The 16,852-nt window shown below is 48.5% G+C and overlaps 1 protein-coding gene across 2 annotated transcripts in view; it reads right to left on the bottom strand.

Moving 5' to 3' along the window:
- The window catches only part of SPRED2 (sprouty related EVH1 domain containing 2), a 122,990-nt gene extending 117,549 nt beyond the window's left edge, over positions 1-5,441 (bottom strand). The window contains exons 1-2 of one of the 2 annotated variants that reach the window (XR_012325669.1): positions 5,244-5,441; positions 1,984-2,641 (exon numbers count right to left, since the gene is read on the bottom strand). Coding sequence is in view for 1 of the 2 variants with exons in the window: in XM_033838440.2 (XP_033694331.1) it covers positions 1,984-2,009 (26 nt within the window). In the remaining variant the exon portion in view is untranslated. Of the gene's footprint in view, positions 1-1,983; positions 2,642-5,243 lie in introns of those variants that run through there. The other variant, XM_033838440.2, reaches the window with a different exon arrangement.
- Positions 5,442-16,852: the final 11,411 nt, after the last annotated feature.

Below are 16,852 nucleotides of genomic sequence, written 5' to 3'. Positions count from 1 at the left end.
GAACCCAATCTAGGGCGATGAACCAATCTCCAACAAGCCCAGAGCATGGCAACCGTCCCTCCCTGCTGCTACCGCTAACTGTGTGTGCAGGGCCAAACAAGGACCCATAAAAATACCTGTTTATTAGTCAGGTCCAAAAAGGGGTAAGGCGCAGCAGCATATTCCTCCCCCTGCCCCATATTTCAGCCCTAGAAGGGCAACATTTTACGATTTCAAGATACAGTCTATGAAGGCAAAGCAAAAGGTCTAAAATAGAAAGACCAGTAGATGTGGTGGGGCAGCGGACACGCACACCAGGCGGGATCCTCTCCAGCTACGGACGCGTGTCCGGCAGACCAGGAGTTACTACAGTCAAAGCTCCCTAGGGACCCACAGAAAGGAAATTCCCTTTCCCAGACACCAACCCTCCCAACACCCCCTCCCGCCCAGCCTGGTGACAGCAGACGCCAAAGGATAAAGGGGCATTTAAAAAAAAAAAATGAGTAGATTCTTAGAGCACAGCATTCTGTCACCTGCTGCATAGCCCTCAACGCCGGCCAGCCCTGAGTCACTTCCCCTCTCTGCCCCGGGTCTCAATGCTCGCGGGGGCAAAAGACCCGGGGCCTCGGGCGGGGGCTACCCACAGCTCCCACGCCCCTGCACACACGCACGGGGCCTCCCTCCAGGCAAGTCCCGGCGGCTACAGACCCGCTCTCTGCGCCCCGGCCAAAGAGCCCCAGCCGGCGCCGCCGCTACCTTGGCTAATGGCAGCTCTGAATGAAAGAAGCCGAGGCAGGCTCCGGATTTATGAATGTGCAGGGGAGGAGGGGAGGGATATCATGTGACAATAAAGGAGACCGTCTTATTCACAAAAAAAAAAAAAAAAAAAAAAAGTGGCTGGCGGCGGGCACAGCCACTGAGCAGAGACGGCCGCCGCGGTGCGGTGACCGCTCGGACCCGAAGCCAACGACCTCAGGCACGGGGCCGGGCGGCCCTGATTCTATTGCATCCGCGATCGGAAACGCCTCGGGCGCGGGTGGGAGAAAGCCAAACCGGACTCGGCGACCGTGGAGCCGGAGGGAGCTGCACCCTTGGCCCGGGGCTGGAGAAAGACACGGGTCCCGCGGGAGGCTTTACACAGAGACCCTCCAGCGAAGCGCCCCGAGCATTGTTCCCCTCGGGCCCGCGGGCTGGGCACGTACACGTGTGCACGCGCACACGCACAGATAAACACACACACAGATACATACACACACGTGTCCGCAGCGCGCTGCCCCGCACGCTTCCGCCCGCCCCCGCCGCACGACCTCTGATCCGCCCAGCGAGCAGCCCAGACCCCGCGGGACGCCTGTGCTGGGCCCGCCGGCGCGTGCACACACACTCACACGCGCCGCGGGACCCCTGGGCGGCTCCAGCACGCCGGCCTGCGCGGGGACCCGGGCGCACGCAGACCCCGGCGCAGCCCGCGCCCAGTCCTCCCTGTGCTCCGCCGTGTTTTTTATGAATGAAAATGTGGTATGCAAATGAGAGCGATTCAGGAAAACGACATGGCGGAGCCTCGGCCCCAGTGGGCTCCCGAAGGGACCGCGGCGCTAGCGGCGGTTGGGAGAGCCACAAAGTCACCGTGTAAAAACCCACCGACCCCGGGAAGCCGGAGCGGGGGTGTCAGGTCTTCCGCTCTCGCCGCCGAGGATCTCGGCGGGAGGAGTGTTTGTGAGTCCCCGGACAGGGAACGGGGACCGCCCCGAGGTCACCCGCGCGCCCTTGGTCCCCGCAGCGGCCACCAGCCCGCCGACCCAAGGCGCGCCCCCGCTGGCCCGCAGCAGTTTTCGCCCCCTCCTCACTTCAACAAGCAGGAAATTTCGCGTCCCAAAGCCCACAGGCCAGCGAGTCACTGCACCCCACGCCAAGTTCACCCAACCAGAGTCCCCGCCCGCGTTCTCAGCCCCGGCCCCCACGCTGCCCCTGCGGGGCACCCTCGTCCCACCCCGCGGCCAAACTTACTCGTCCGGGTGTGTTTCTTCGGTCATTTTCCTGTTCACCTAGACGCCTGTCCCGCGGCGGGCAGCTTTGCTCCCTTCATCTTCCTGTCTGCTCACCCCCCTTCTTCACATCTCCGGAGATCGCCTGATTTGTTTGGGGGGAGCTGCTAGAGATGAAGGGGACGCCGCAGAAGGCAGAAGGGGAAGCAGGGCGACCGGAGCGCGGGGTGAGGTCTGGGGGAAGGGGTGCACAGGCAAGCTTCGGGGGGGAGTGAGCGCCGCAGCGCCGAGGGGCGAGGCGGGCGGGGGGCTCCGGGGGCTCGGGGGCGGGCGGAGAGGAGAGATTTGGGCAGGGGACAGCGATGGGAGAGGAGGAGAAAAACAAGAGCGCCGTGGAGCGGCGGGGACCGCTGAGAGCAGGAGGAGAGGGCGGGCCGCGGGTGGGGGCTTGGTCCGGGGTTGCCCCCGGAGAACCGGGCCAATCACGGTTCCGGGGAGCGCTCGGCGGTCGGGGGAGGTGCGCCTGGAAGGCGGTGCAGGGCGCCCGGTACGAGCCCCATCTCTTGACTCCGCCGATTTACTCCATATTGGATTCTCACCGCCGCCAACAGGAGGAGGAAGTAGGGCGGAAGCGATGACGTCTTCCCAGCGGCCAGAGGTGGTGGAGTGCAAAAAGCTTCCTACTTGCGACCGAAAAAAAAAAAAAAAAAAAAAAAGGAGGAAAAAAAAAAACTTTGTTCCGTCTACTGAGCATGCCCGGCTTCCTTTCCCCCCCACCCCCCACCCTCCCTCCTGGCTTCCACTCCCGGAGGAGCCCCGGAGCGGAGTTACTTGCGCCGCGTCTAACTCCGGATCCTCCTTCGGTAGCGCTCCGGGTTTTAAGATGCCCGAGAGGAGGGAGGAGGCGGCAGCCGCAGACTCGCACACATCTGGCTCCCGGTTGGTTCCCTCCCTCCTTCGAAACCCCTGGATTAAAAATCGGAGGACTAGGGGGGCGGGGGGGGGCGGAGACGAGGAGCTCAGAGGAGGGCCGGAGGGGTGCTCGCGATCAGAAGATCAACTATCCCCGACCTTGGAGCGGGAGAGTGGGGGGCGGCACAGGTGCCTTTGCCAAGATTCTGAACGTCAGAGGCTTTTCAGTTTCACGTGAATCTTATGATCTTTTTTTTTCTTAGTAGGGGAATGGGCAATTTTAAGGAATCATTATTTGTACATTGAAAAAAAGAAATCCAACACAACCCAGAAACGTTTGCATTCCAGTAGAAATGAAAGACTTTCCCAGGTTAAAAGGTAAACCCAAATATGTTTTTTAAATTATTCAGTAAATCTCTCTCAAGTTGGTGGAGGATGGCCCTTGTCCCAGGCCCTTGAACGCCACAATTCTTGGCCCAGAGGTTGCCAGCTGCCTGGGCTTTGGCACAGTGAGATGGGGAGATGGAGAGCTCCTCGAGCCCTGTTCCCCCTCCACCTCCCCTTTGTTTTTAAATTATTTTTCCTGCCTTGGCCTGGGACCCTGGGCCTGGATGGGCCTGCACTTTCTAAAACAGCACTGTCTAGGCAATGGGCAGGCAACCTAAACAACTGTAACAGGATCTTTGCTTGGCTTGATGCTCTGCTGTTGCAGTCTTGAAATTCTTTATGGTGTTTGAACAAGGGGCTTCACGTTGTTACTCTGCAGTGGGTCCCACAAATTCCATAGCTATTGGATATTTCCTTCTGGGGTCTTGCTAGGGAGCAAGAGATGCAGTCTCTGCCCCTTCCTGATCTCCCAGTGCAGTACTTTTCTATCCTCCTGAATCTGCCAAGACACTACACAGAGATTTTTAACTTAATAGCAACCACTGAACAAATTAAGAGAAGATTATATGCCTCAAATGTAGTATACCTAAAGTGTACATGTATGCATTTGGACAGCCACAAGTACTCCGAAGACAGAATTTCACCTTGAGTCAAGGAAAAGCTAGTGGTTTACCCTAGCCTTCGTGTTTACGATAACCATGATCTTGGTGGACGTGGATTGGGTTCCACCCACCCTTGATGCTGAGTGCTGCTGTGTGGTGGTGAAAAGGGCACTAGACAGGGGAGGAACACCTGGGTTCTGGTTTTCTCCTAGCAGTCCTGAGACCCTGAGTGAGGCTTTTAGCAATTCTTCAGTTTCTTTATAAAACAAAGATAACAAGGCCACGCTTGTCCTTCTGTTTTTGAGGCCGTTGAGGGTCTATGAGAAAGCACTGAACAAAGCAAGACCTCGTTGTTGTCCAAATCCCCATAAGGCTAAGGCATCTACCCAGTTCTCACCTTTGCCCATTGTTGCTTTTCTCAACAATGTTTGAAAGAGTTCCCACTCATTCATTCCTGAACTTCCAGGAACATGGACATTTGTCCATGTCAAAATTATCCACCCAATGGGCATCTCTTCGGCGCCACCCTCCAGTTTCAGAGTACTCAAATGGCAAGGTGGCAGGCGAGGTGGTTATTAATTTCTGCAGGTAGGCAAGCTGATTCTGTGTTATCACAACTCATTCATCCAGCTCCCTGCTAATAGCAGTGAATGACTGGCCCAACCCAGGGACCAGGCAGCCGGAGGAACAAAACATTCCAAGGTCCAGGAGTAACCAGGTCCCAAATTGGTTGTCCTGCTGCCAGACTCCAGCAGGTCCTTAAGTTCTCTGAGCCTCGGGTTCGGTGTCTGTAGTGTCAGGATAACTCCCACAACATAGAGTCGTTGGGAGGATTAAATGGCTATAAAGTGAAGGCACTGCTGTGTTACGCACTCTGCAAATAGGAGATTAATGGCAACCATTTCTTCCTTCTAGCCTGTGGATTACCAAATGCTCCCCCCACCGCTCCTGGTCCTCTGTGTTCCTCTAAAGAAAACCTTGCAATTCTCTTCTGCCTTCTTCATTACCCAAAAGGGGCCTTTTGATGAAAATGTTCCTAGCAGGTCACCTCTTGTTCCCCCCCATCAATTGCTAACTGTGACTCCGGCAACTCCAAAAATAAATGGCGGTAGTGGGCGAATAACTTAAATGTTTTTTGATCTATCAGGGTGTTATCAAAGTCTACTGGATTGTTTCCAGAATAGGGGGTATCATGGATTCAGGGCTTTAATGACATTGCTGAAAGAGCTAAATACCCGCATCACGGTCTCTCCCACACAACCAGCGAAACAAGGGGCAGGGAAAGCAAACCAAAGGTGTCTCGTACAGCGTCAAAAGTAATATTGATCTGCTCACAACTTCACGCTAACCTAGCGGAGCCCCCAGCAGGACCCCCACCTACCCGCCTCTCAACCGGAGTCCGGGGCCCGGGAGCACCCCCTCCCGAATCCTCCTCGCCAGCCGCCTGGAAAGCCTGGAGCCCGGAACCGGAGCGACCCTCGGCGACCGCCGGACGGGCATGCTCAGTAGACCCGCAGGTCTCCTTTAAGTCGGAAGCCGGCCGCGGCCCCCGCCCCCTCCCGCCCCGCAAGGGCGCGGGGAGAAGCGGACATTTTCTCCTTTTCAGCAATCTGCTCTTTCTTGTCCTTCGCCCCCGCTCTGCGTCCTCCCACTTCTCGCCCGTCGGGGTCCGGTAGGGCGGGGAGTGTAGATCTCCCCGGGGTGGGCTGGTGATAATCAGTTCCCTTCTCCTCCCGGGTGTGTGGGGGCGTGGGATGGGGGTGATTGGGGGAGGACTCCACTGTGCCCTAAGGTTTGTGCTGCCCGGCCGCGGCCCGCAGGAGCCCCCCTACCGCCGCGGCGCCCCCCGCTCCCCGCCCCGCGAGGCGGGCGCAGCTGCGTTCCGCCTGTCCTCACCTCACCCCCATTCTGCCCCTTAGGTATTTCTCAATGACCGGCGCTCGGAAGACACTTCCGACCCGGGAGGGAGCGGGTAGCATTAGCTCCCGCTTTATCAGTTCCTTCCGGCCTGCCGGGAGCCCAGCCCTGCGGTCAGTTTGGCCGCGCCCGGGTGCTTTTATTATTCTGTTTAAATAAGCAGTCGTGTGTGCCAGGGTGTGCCAAGCGACTTTGCAGCCTGGCTGCCTCCCCCCAGACCCGCCGGCCGGAATGGAAACCCAAGCTCTCTCGTAATGAAGGGGATGATGCAAACTTAGAAACTGACCCGGCACCCGGGAATGATGCCCCACCCCCACCCTTGGCGCGCGGCGCCCCAGTCCCGGCATGAATGGCTGGAGCCCGATTGCATAATCGGCGCGGTATATATAGCCGGCGGGCACGCCGCTGACGCGCTCCTGCGTCCTGTTATCGTGAATACTTCATCGCCGATGGCGTTGGCTCCCGGGTCATTTTCCCTTTCAGCTGTAAGGCTGGGATTTTAAATAGCAGAGATGAAAGGCTCTTGTCACTGCCTCCCTCCTCCCTTGAGTTCATGTATTATGAATGAAAGCTCGCTGCTTCCTGAAATCCCTACTTCAAGTAGGAGAGAGGCTCAAAGTCAAGGGTCAAGGCAGCGGTCCACCGAACCTCGTGTGTGTGTGTGTGTGTGTGTGTGTGTGTGTGTGCGCGCGCGCGCGCGCGCTCGCATCCGGGAGAGAGAGAGAGCAAGAGATGATTGACAGGATTGGGCAACCTTCTCGTTGAGAAAACGTAACCGCTTAGGGTTTGCCCCTGGAGTTTCAGTTTACAACTCTGCAGCCTCAATTTATGAGTAGATTATGCAAAGGGTCCTTTCGGCTGTGGCTGCTCGCTCTCCCTCAGAAGGCCTCGCCTCTGTAGAAGTGCTGTTTCATTCGGAGGAGCTGGTTCCCTTTCCCCTCTGAGGCAGCAAACATCCCCGGCTGTAAAAGCCCTGGGGACATTTGAGGTCTGGGAGAAAAGCAGTGCAACGGGTGTTTAGCCATTCTCTTGTTCTAGAACTCTTCTTAGAAGCTTCAGCTACGTCCAAAGATGAGGAAGTATAAACACTTATTCTTTCCAACTGTATTTCACAAATATTGAGTCATTTTAAAGATGACAGGATGCAGAGGTGTTTTTTACCCCTTCTCTTAAACACCAAGTTTCAACTTATTTTCTCAAAATAAAATGACTGGTTCTTCATAGATGTATTTCTGGCATGTGAAAGGCAGTGGTCTGGTCATTATTTTTCAAACTGGAGGCCCTTTCCTCCAACCTGCATTTAAAGTGCCAGGTGCTTTGTGAGGCTATGGGGATACAGTGGTCAATGAACCTCCTGCCCTCTAGGGTTTCAGTCAGGTGGGGCAACAGTCCCGTGAAGAAAGCGTTAGGACAATGGCATAACTGCTCTAAAACATGCGGTAAGCAGGAGAAAAAGCAGAGGTCAGGGAAAGGAAGGCTGCCCAGAGGAAGGGGTGTTTGAGCCAGATCTTGAAGGAAGGTGAGAGGGCGTACATAACTGACCCAAAGGCCCTAAGGTGTGACAGTGTGGGGAGCCAGGGTAACAGAGAGGCGAGGAGAAGGGCAGGTCAGGGAGGCAGCAGAGACCATGCTAAAGGAGGTTAGACTCTCTTGAAGTCTTGGAACCTTTTGCAGCAGGTTCACAGCTGAGCTATGTCCAGTCCCAGCTCTTTGCAGGGGCCCCTATAGTTATGCAAATTTAAGGTAAGTGGGCATCCATTGTTTGGGGGTTTGCAAACTGATAGCCCCTGGGTCAGATAAGGCCCCAGATAAATTTTGTTTTGCCTGCTTTTTTAAAGAAATCAAGCTAACAGTTGGAAATCAGAATATTTCACATAAAAATCAAGATTTTTAGCTCCTCCTGAAAAAACTCCAAAGATGTGGGGATGGTGAGTGCCAGATTCTTGCCTGGTAACAGTTGATTGCAGCAGAGTGGTTGCTGCCGAGTCTGTCCGGCTTCTGGCTCCTGTAGGCATTTGAGTTTTTGACCTCAGACATAAAAGAATCCTTTATGACTGGATCATGGTCCCACTCTGAGACCCCAGGTAGACAGAGCTTGGCACTAGGTACACAGCATTTTAAATGAGGAGCCTCTGGTCTCCTGGGAGGAAAGACACCAATCTTCGATCTCCTACCCCAAGACTCTATTATAAATTAGGCCAAACAGGGTGGTTTAGAATGGGCTTAGTCATAGCCCAGTGGCAGGGAAGCAATGAGGCCTCTAAAATAACAACGCTTATCCCCAGCTCAGGCTCTATTTCTGGGGAACTCAACCTAAGATCTCTGCCAACAGGGCAGGTGAGGTTCAAGTGATCCACTGGAAAACTCCCCAAATGGGATCATGTTTGTACCCTAAATTTATGGAGCGGCTTATATAAGTTACATACCCATTTTAAGCAGGGAATGCTAGACTCAGACTTACATTATTAATAGATTACTCCAGGCATGGAGGATGGTTTGCAGGAAGCAAAGCAAAGACTGGTTAGGGAGAAATTTTCTTCTTCCACAACAGAAATAACAATGCATGACAAAGCACAGTGGCATTGGCCATGGAGAGGGAAAACTAATTCCAAAGACACAGATGGGATGGAAATGACTTGGCTTTATGAGCTATTAGATATGGAGACTAATGGAGAGGTCTGGGATAACTTCCAAGTTTTTGACTTGGGAAATTGGATGGATCTCAGTGCCTCTGACATGATCGGGGTAACAGGAGGAGGGCTTGATCACGAATAGACAGTTGCTACCACTCAACTCTGAGACCCACAAAATAGGTCAGGGATTGAGGGATACAGGGAGGCCAGAACATAGGAAAGCAGAACCTAGAGATGGAGATGGAGGGACAGTTCCCTGAGGACATCAGTTGAGCAACTGGATTCAACCTTGCCTGAAGCTTGAGGATGATCTGGCCTTTTTAGATCAAGTTGGGCTTCTGTCACTTCTAGCCAAAAAAATTCTAACTACCAAAATAGAAAGCCATATTTAGGATAGTGAAAAAGATTGAGAGGAACTAAGGAATGGAACATAAGGGAATTTTAGAATGTATGTTTGCTGTTTGCAATTTAACATAGGGACATCTGGGGTCAGTGCCAGGGAATTTCATAGAGATTCTGATTTAATAGAACAAATTTCTCCCAGGAAGTTAGTCAACATTTTATGAGTTGTACCAACCTCTCTTTTTGGCCTTAGCATCCCATTGTCACCACCTTATTTCACATCTCCAGCTCCCTTCTCACTCTTAATATCATGCCTCATTTTTACTACCTTTATTCCCCAGCCTCTTTCTTCTGTAAAGCTCATAACTGAGAAAGGATGCTTAATAATATAAGAATATGAACTTTTAGAATTGGAAGAAAATTAAAGATCGTATGTTTGTGGCAACCAAACGTTTTACCCAAGCTTTTTGGAATGAGTAAAAGGAAAAGAGGAAAACAAAACTCAGTAAGATATGGTCCCTGTATCAGTTAGCTTTTGCTGTATAACAAACACCACAAGGGACTTCCCTGGCGGTCCGGTGGTAAAGACTCGGTGCTTCAACTGCAGGGGGCTCAGGTCTGATCCTTGGTCAAGGAACTAAGATCCCACATGCTGTGTGGCCAAAAACCAAACAAACAAAAGAAAACACAAAATTGTGTGGCTTAAAACAATAAACATTTTATTATCTCTCATGAGTGTGTGGCCTTTAGACCAGGTGACTGTTCTGGCCTCAGCCAGCTCAGCTGGGGCTAGATGATCTAGGATGGTCTCTTATGTATCTGGTGATTGGCAGGCTGACTGGTCTGGCCTGAGCTGGACTAGCTCATCTCTGCTCCATGTGGTCTGTTATCTTCCAGTAGACCTGCCCAGATTAGATCACATGGCAGTGGTGGCAGGGTTCCCAGATCAGCAAGAGGGCAAACCCCAAAGTACATGCATTTTTCAAGCCTCTGCTTGCATCACATTTGTTTATACTATCTCATTAGCCAGAGAAGTCACATAGCCAACCCAGAGTCACAAGTCAAGAAGCAGGGAATTAGACTTTCCTTCTTGACCAGAAGAGGAGCAGAGTCACATGGCAGGGGATGTGCATACAAGGATGGGAGGAATTTGTAGCCATTTTTATAGTCTACTTCAAATTTCACAGTTAGGGAAGGATATTTGTAATAATATACATTGATCACATATATAAGTGCTATGTATTTATTTATACAAATATATGATAAATATATTAGAAAATATACTCTAAGCATATACGTATGTCATATATTTTAATATAAGTATTCTATATTTATAGGTATACTATTTATGTATAGGAGTACTATTGATAGAATTAACTTCTGCCTTTACAGTCACTGACTTACGGCCAAAGTAACTAAAACTGCTTAATGTTGAATAGATTTGTTCGTGCTATAAAACTCTTCTCAATAATTTAGTGAATGAAGAAAGAGACATTTCAAACTTATTATGCTTTCCCTTCTTTCTTAGCATGAAAATCCTGTCTCTGGTGTGCCTTACTTCTTAAAATAGGTATATTCCTAAAGAGATCTAGGCAATTGAAATATTTGTTAAAAAAAACAAAGCACAGGGCTTCCCCGGTGGCGCAGTGGTTGAGGGTCTGCCTGCCGATGCAGGGGACGCGGGTTCGTGCCCCAGTCCGGGAAGATCCCACATGCCGCGGAGCGGCTGGGCCCGTGAGCCATGGCCACTGAGCCTGAAAAAAACAAAGCACATATAAAAAACACTAGGAAAACTTAACTATTTAAGATTGCTATAGACTGAATAATTTGGAAAAGCAAATAATCATCCCTTAATTTGCTCATTGTATTAACTCAGATTTTATATATCATTTTGGAATTAAAGCAAGGCTTACTTGTGTACTTTTTTGATGGTAGCAGAGGTGGTACTTTTGATGGGGGAAATGATGGTAGAGATGTTGAGTGGTAGTGGTGAAGGTAATAGCAATGATGGGGTGGAAGTGATGGTGTGGTGATAGTGGTGGAGGTGATTATGGGGATTACGGAAATGATGGTGGTGGAAAGATCTGAAATAGAAACTTTCAGTTTGCTGCAAGAGTTTCCCTGTGGTCCTCTCACCAGATCCCAGATATACAGACAGCTGGGCAAAGGCATTGAAGAAAGGACCAGAAAAACAGTAAGTCAGAGAAGAGAAGAAGATAAAATGTCGGATGAGACGCCCAGTAGGCCAGGCAATTTCCCATGATGCCAGGAGAGGCAACCAAGTACTCTTCTTCCAGGCCTCAGTTGGGTATCACTTGCTTTGCTCCAGGGAGGCTTCTCTCCCCTCCCCTTAGTTGGGCTAGGGGCGCCTCCCACGTGTACCCTCTTCTTCTACCCTAACGCTCTTTACACCTTTTGTAATTTGATATCTGCCTATCTATATTCCCTCCCAAGCTCACTGAGAGCAGAGACCACGTCTTTGTCTCTCTTACTGAATAGAGAGTCACTCTGACACATAGTGGGTGCCCTGTAATACTTACTGAGTAAATGAATGACAAGTCACCATGGTTTGCCTTCTTTCTTTCCCTCTAAAAGTGCCTTTTGCTCCATGGCATCAGAGAAAGTGCCCTTCTGATGACTTCTTGTGTGTTGCTGGCCCAGCCTTCTGATTTCAGATATGGGCTGGGAAGGTCCCCGGTTGAACAGTAATATAAAATCATGGAGTACTAGAGTTCAAAGGACATTAAAGGACCACCTGTTTTAAGATGAGGAAACTGGGGACCAGATGAGCCAAGTGACTCCGTTAAGATGACACAGATAGTCAGGGTCACATCCAGAACCGTACCTCAGGAACTCAAAGTCCAAATTCCATAACTAACGAGCCTTTGTTGGAATAATACCAGATGCACCCTTGGGGCTTATTTCTAGTTACGGACGCACTGTTGCTTATCGATGTTGAAGCTCGTTCATGAAGGAGAAAATGAAGACTTGCTTTTGGCTTTCCAAAGACTACTCAGGCGGCTATATATATATAAAAATATAAATATAAATATATATATAAATATATATATATATATATATAACACACACACACACACGTAGGCCACGCCGTGGGCCTTGTGGGATCTTAGTTCCCTGACCAGGTATTGAACCCAGGCCGTGGCAGTGAAAGGTGAAAGCCTAGAATGCTAGCCACTAGGCCATCAGGGAACTCCCAGGGAGCTATACGTTTTTTCTTGCATTATGGCTCCCGTTAAATTCTACTGCACACTGCTGGTCTAGGGCAATAACGGTAATCCCTTTCTCTAGTTCTTGGTTTAGGGGTGGTCACGGTTTTTTCTTTTGACTGAGCATTGTTTTTTTCCTTGTTTTTCCTTACACTGAACTGTCACAGGGTGACCAATAAAATGCAAGGAGATGTCTGCTAGGGAAATACTGGAAAAAATTTGAATCCCTGAACAAAAGAGAGATATGGGCCTGCCCTCAGAAGTTCTTGTTTGAGACAGTGGTGTTCAGCACTTCCAGGGGGAGAATGCCAAGAAAATCAAAGGAGAGCTGACTGAGAATCCTGGAATTTCTGAGCTACTGAGTTGACCAGACTTGGAACCCACCTACCTCTGGACTTTAGGTGATGCGAAATAGTACGTCTTTATTGTTTAAGCCACTTTTTACCAGTGTCTTGTTACTTGCGGTCAAACTAAGTGATTCACACTGTATTCATTCGTTGTATGCACAGAAGTCCCTGTTTTAAGCAAATCCCAGTGTTTCAACAGCAGGTGTCTGGTTGGTTTGCCACTTGCAGAAGAGGACTAACCAACAGAGTTAACTCCCAGACACATCTCTTTGAGACATCATCTGCTAACATTTGTAGGCTAAGAAATTTTTGTTGCTATTCATGTAACAACCAAACATTGACAATCTAAAAAACATAAAAACCTCTAGCTTATAAGCACACAGGTTGTATGCTCGTAACATGTGGTTAAAATTCAATGGTTTTGTTCCATTGTTATTTGTGATTATAAGAGTAAGCCCTGGGACTGCCCTGTTGGTCCAGTGGTTGAGACTCCGCGCTTCCACTGTGTGTGGGGGGGTGGGAGGGTGGGGGGCGTGGCGTGGGTTTGATCCCTGGTCAGGGAACTAGGATCCCACATGCTGGGCAGCGTGGCCAGAAAAAAAACAAAAAAAAAACAAATTTAAAATGCAAAAAAGTATAGCAAGGAAAATAATATCCCAGTAATCCCACCTCCCAGGTATAACCCCTGATAATATTCTGAATGTGTATCTTTATAGACTTTTCCTCTATGTATAGTGTATATTTTATTAAAATATACTGTATATTTTAATAAAAATAAGATCATACTAAACATACTCTTTTGTAGACTCTTTAAAAAGACCTCAGTAATAATATTCATGTGTTCAGAATCCTAAATGTCTCATACACGTTTTCCAGAAAGCAGCTATGAGTTGATATCATTCTCTTTAGTCTTAATGTACATATGTATAGATGTAAAAATAGTTGGCAAATAGTTGACAGCTGGCAAAATAGCTTCATATAAATTATTTTATTCTTTCGAGCCCCTGCTGTAACCCATCTAAACTAGTACCTTAGCATTTATAACAAATATTGAACCTATTTGGACTAGCCTTTTTCACCAACTAAATCATAAACTCCTGGAGGGGATAGGGAAAGCAATGACCAAATTAACTAAGTTCTAAACACATATCTGTATCTATCAGAATGCATAGTGCATGCAAAGTACTCAGTACATGTTTATAGAATGAACAAAAATGCCTGTACTGTTTTTGTTTTGCGATTACAATAAATATTCTGTAGGCAAATTTATATCGCTGTTTGCATTGAAATTCTCATTTTACACCGGTTAAGATGACACAATGATTAACATCACAAAAGAAACAAACATTGGACTTCCCTGGTGACACAGTGGTTAAGAATCTGCCTGCCAATGCAGGGGACACGGGTTTGATCCCTGGTCTGGGAATATCTCACATGATGCAGAGAAACAGCCTGGGCACCACAACTACCGAGCCCACACACCACAACTACTGAAACCCACACGCTCTAGGGCCTGTGTGCTGCAACTACTGAGCTTGCGTGCTACAACCACTGAAGCCCGCGTGCAAAGAGCCCGTGCTTTGCAACAAGAGAAGCCACAGCAATGAGAAGCCCGCGTCCTGCAACAAAGAGTAGCCCCCGCCTGCTCGCCGCAGCTAGAGAAAGCATGCACACAGCAACAAAGACGCAATGCAGCCAAAAAAATAATAAATAAAACAATAATAATAATAATAATGAGTTGTGTTTAAAAGAGAAAAAAGAAACAACATTACTTTATTATCACCGACATCATCATAAATCTTTTAATGGTCCAGACTTGAAGATTCTGCCTGAAGTCTGTCTTCTAGTTCTGGACTCGAATTTTAACCATTGATGTTTTACCCAACACCAGACAGCTTAGAGTTGAGCAGAAGAGCCATCAGATACCCCAGTATATCAAACCTGATATTTTTGGTTAGCAGATTTTTAAAAATTCAGGTTTAGTCATTTCTGACTAAATGTGTTCATTTTTATCTCAGTACTTGCTGTCCCATAGCTGTATAATCTCTACTTTCCTATTTGTTCTTCCTCATTTCCGCTCCCTCCTAAACCTACCATAGCCTAGCTTTTGTCCTCACCACTTCACATAAGCTGCTCCGAGTTTAGGTCATTTTATCTGATTGCTAAATCTGACAATCTTCCTTCAATATTGATTTGTCACCTAACCCTGCTGACCGCTTCCACCTTCTTGAAAATCCTCCTCCAGCAGCTTCCACAACCCCAGCTTCTTGTTCCTCTTTACCTCTCTGTTTATTCATTTATTCCGCAAAAAATTTTTACTGAGTACCTGTGTTAAGTGTTATTATAAGAGTATGCAATAATGTTAATAATGCTGGCATCTACTGAGAGCTTTCCAAGGGCCAGGCAATGTTTTTAAATTTTAAACACTTTACATATATGAACTCAATCTCACCAGAGCGGGGGCTAAAACCTTTTTCTAAACGATAAATATTTTCTTAAAGGTAAATAGTTTTGGCTCTGCAGGCCCTGTGATCTATGTCACAACCACAGATCTCAACCACTATGGCATGGAAGTGGCCACAGACAATACGTAAATGAATGGATGTGGCTATGCTCCCATAAAATTTTGTTTACAAAACAGGTGGCTCAATGTGGCACAAGGGCTATAGTTTGCCAACCCCTGCTCTAAAATCTAATGTAAGTTCTGCTGTGGCAGGAACTTCTTTCTGTTTTGATGTATCATAGGTAGGAAATATTTGGTGAATGAACACTCTCCTTCTAAGAGAGGAACTACATATTTTAATCTCCATTTTACAAATAAGGACACTGAAGCACTGAGGTTAACTAACTTGCCCAAAGTCACCAACTGGTATGTGACAAATCCAGGATCTGAACCCACACAAGTCTGACGTCAGAGCCTGTGCTCTTAATCACCGGCTGCAGAGCCGTGGCATGGAGGAGAAGGTCGGCGGCTGTTCCCACGGGAGAGCAGAGCAGTTACTTTAGCTGGACCTTGAAGAGTGAAGAAGAATTCACCAGGAAGAAGTGAAGAGGGAATGGAGAGGCTTGGCATGCTAGGATGTAGAACCTGCAAGTACACAAAAATGCCTGATACCGAATGGCATTATGAGCAAACTGGCAGCCAAGGAAGAAATTTGCTTAGGGAATGCATTTACTTTTCAGTAACTCACATGTCTGGACACAGGGTTTAAGGTGGACAGTGGTGCAGATGTGGCTAAAGAAGTATGCTGAGGGCCCTTGTGTGAACGAATTTGGATTTCAACTTGGAGGCAGATGGGCTACAGAAGTGTTTTGAGCCTGGGAAAGAATGACCGTATTTGCATTTTAGATCCATTTTTTAAATTACATTTTATTTTAAAATTAGATGATACATGAATATTGTACAGCAAACAAAAGCTGAAAAGGTCTTCCTCTTGCCCATCTCCAGCCTTTCAGTTCCCTGTCCCAGAGGCAACCACAGAGTCCAGTTAGAAAGAAGACTTCCTCTGTAGTTGGAAGAATGGATTGGGTTGGGGTGAACTGGATGTTTTATTAATTAAGTTAATTTAATTAGTAAAGTTATTAGTAAATTGATTTAATTTTTCTCTTTAGGGTGGATGATAATGAAAAAAGGTTGAGGAAGACTGACCTACACTTTTTTTTTTTTTTTTTGCAGTACGCGGGCCTCTCACTGCTGTGGCCTCTCCCGTTGCGGAGCACAGGCTCCGGACGCGCAGGCTCAGCGGCCATGGCTCATGGGCCCAGCCGCTCTGCAGCATGTGGGATCTTCCCGGACTGGGGCACAAACCCGTGTTCCCTGCATCGGCAGGCGGACTCTCAACCACTGCACCACCAGGGAAGCCCTGGCCTGCACTTTTATAGATAGTTCCTCTATTAAATCCTCTTCAAATGACTCAAGTTGTGTGCATCTATTTCTGCCCATGTGCCAAACTGATAATGGATAGTGAGGCGAGGATGCAGGATGGTTACCCACATGGTACATGACCATAGAAAAAAGGCAATGTAACATCTTGGTACTAAGCACTGCCTGCTGGGATTAGAATCCTGGCCCTGCTGTGTGACTTTAGGGGATAATAATGGTACCTATCTCCTAGAGGTTGTGAGGATCTCACTCTCTGTGTGTTAGCTGTTGTTCAAAGAGTTGGATGATAAGAGCTTCAAAGGAGGAAGGGGTTTTGCCAGAGGGTGGAAGAATAAATGTTTAGAAGTCGGATTGAGGAATACGGAGAGTGCCAACACCACTTCCCATGCCCATGGGCGTGGGAAAATGAGTAGTATCCTTTCCAGAATTCAACAAAGGAAGAAAGTTCCTTAGGGAATACATTCACTTTGCTGTTGAGTCAAGGAAGGAGCTAAAAGGTTAAAGGTGAAAAGAAGTTTATTTACAATTGAATGGAGGTTCTGGGGCATAGAGGAAAAGGCCTGAGAAAGGAGAGGGCAGAAGGTGGAAAGAAAGCCCAGAGCGGGATGGCAGATTGGAGATTAGGGTAAGGGAGAAGAGAC

The sequence above is a fragment of the Tursiops truncatus genome, chromosome 14 (assembly GCF_011762595.2).
Source record: "Tursiops truncatus isolate mTurTru1 chromosome 14, mTurTru1.mat.Y, whole genome shotgun sequence".
Classification (NCBI taxonomy): domain Eukaryota; kingdom Metazoa; phylum Chordata; class Mammalia; order Artiodactyla; family Delphinidae; genus Tursiops; species Tursiops truncatus.
The sequence above is the reverse complement of the archived record's forward strand: the minus strand, read 5'-3'. Positions and strand labels throughout refer to the sequence as shown.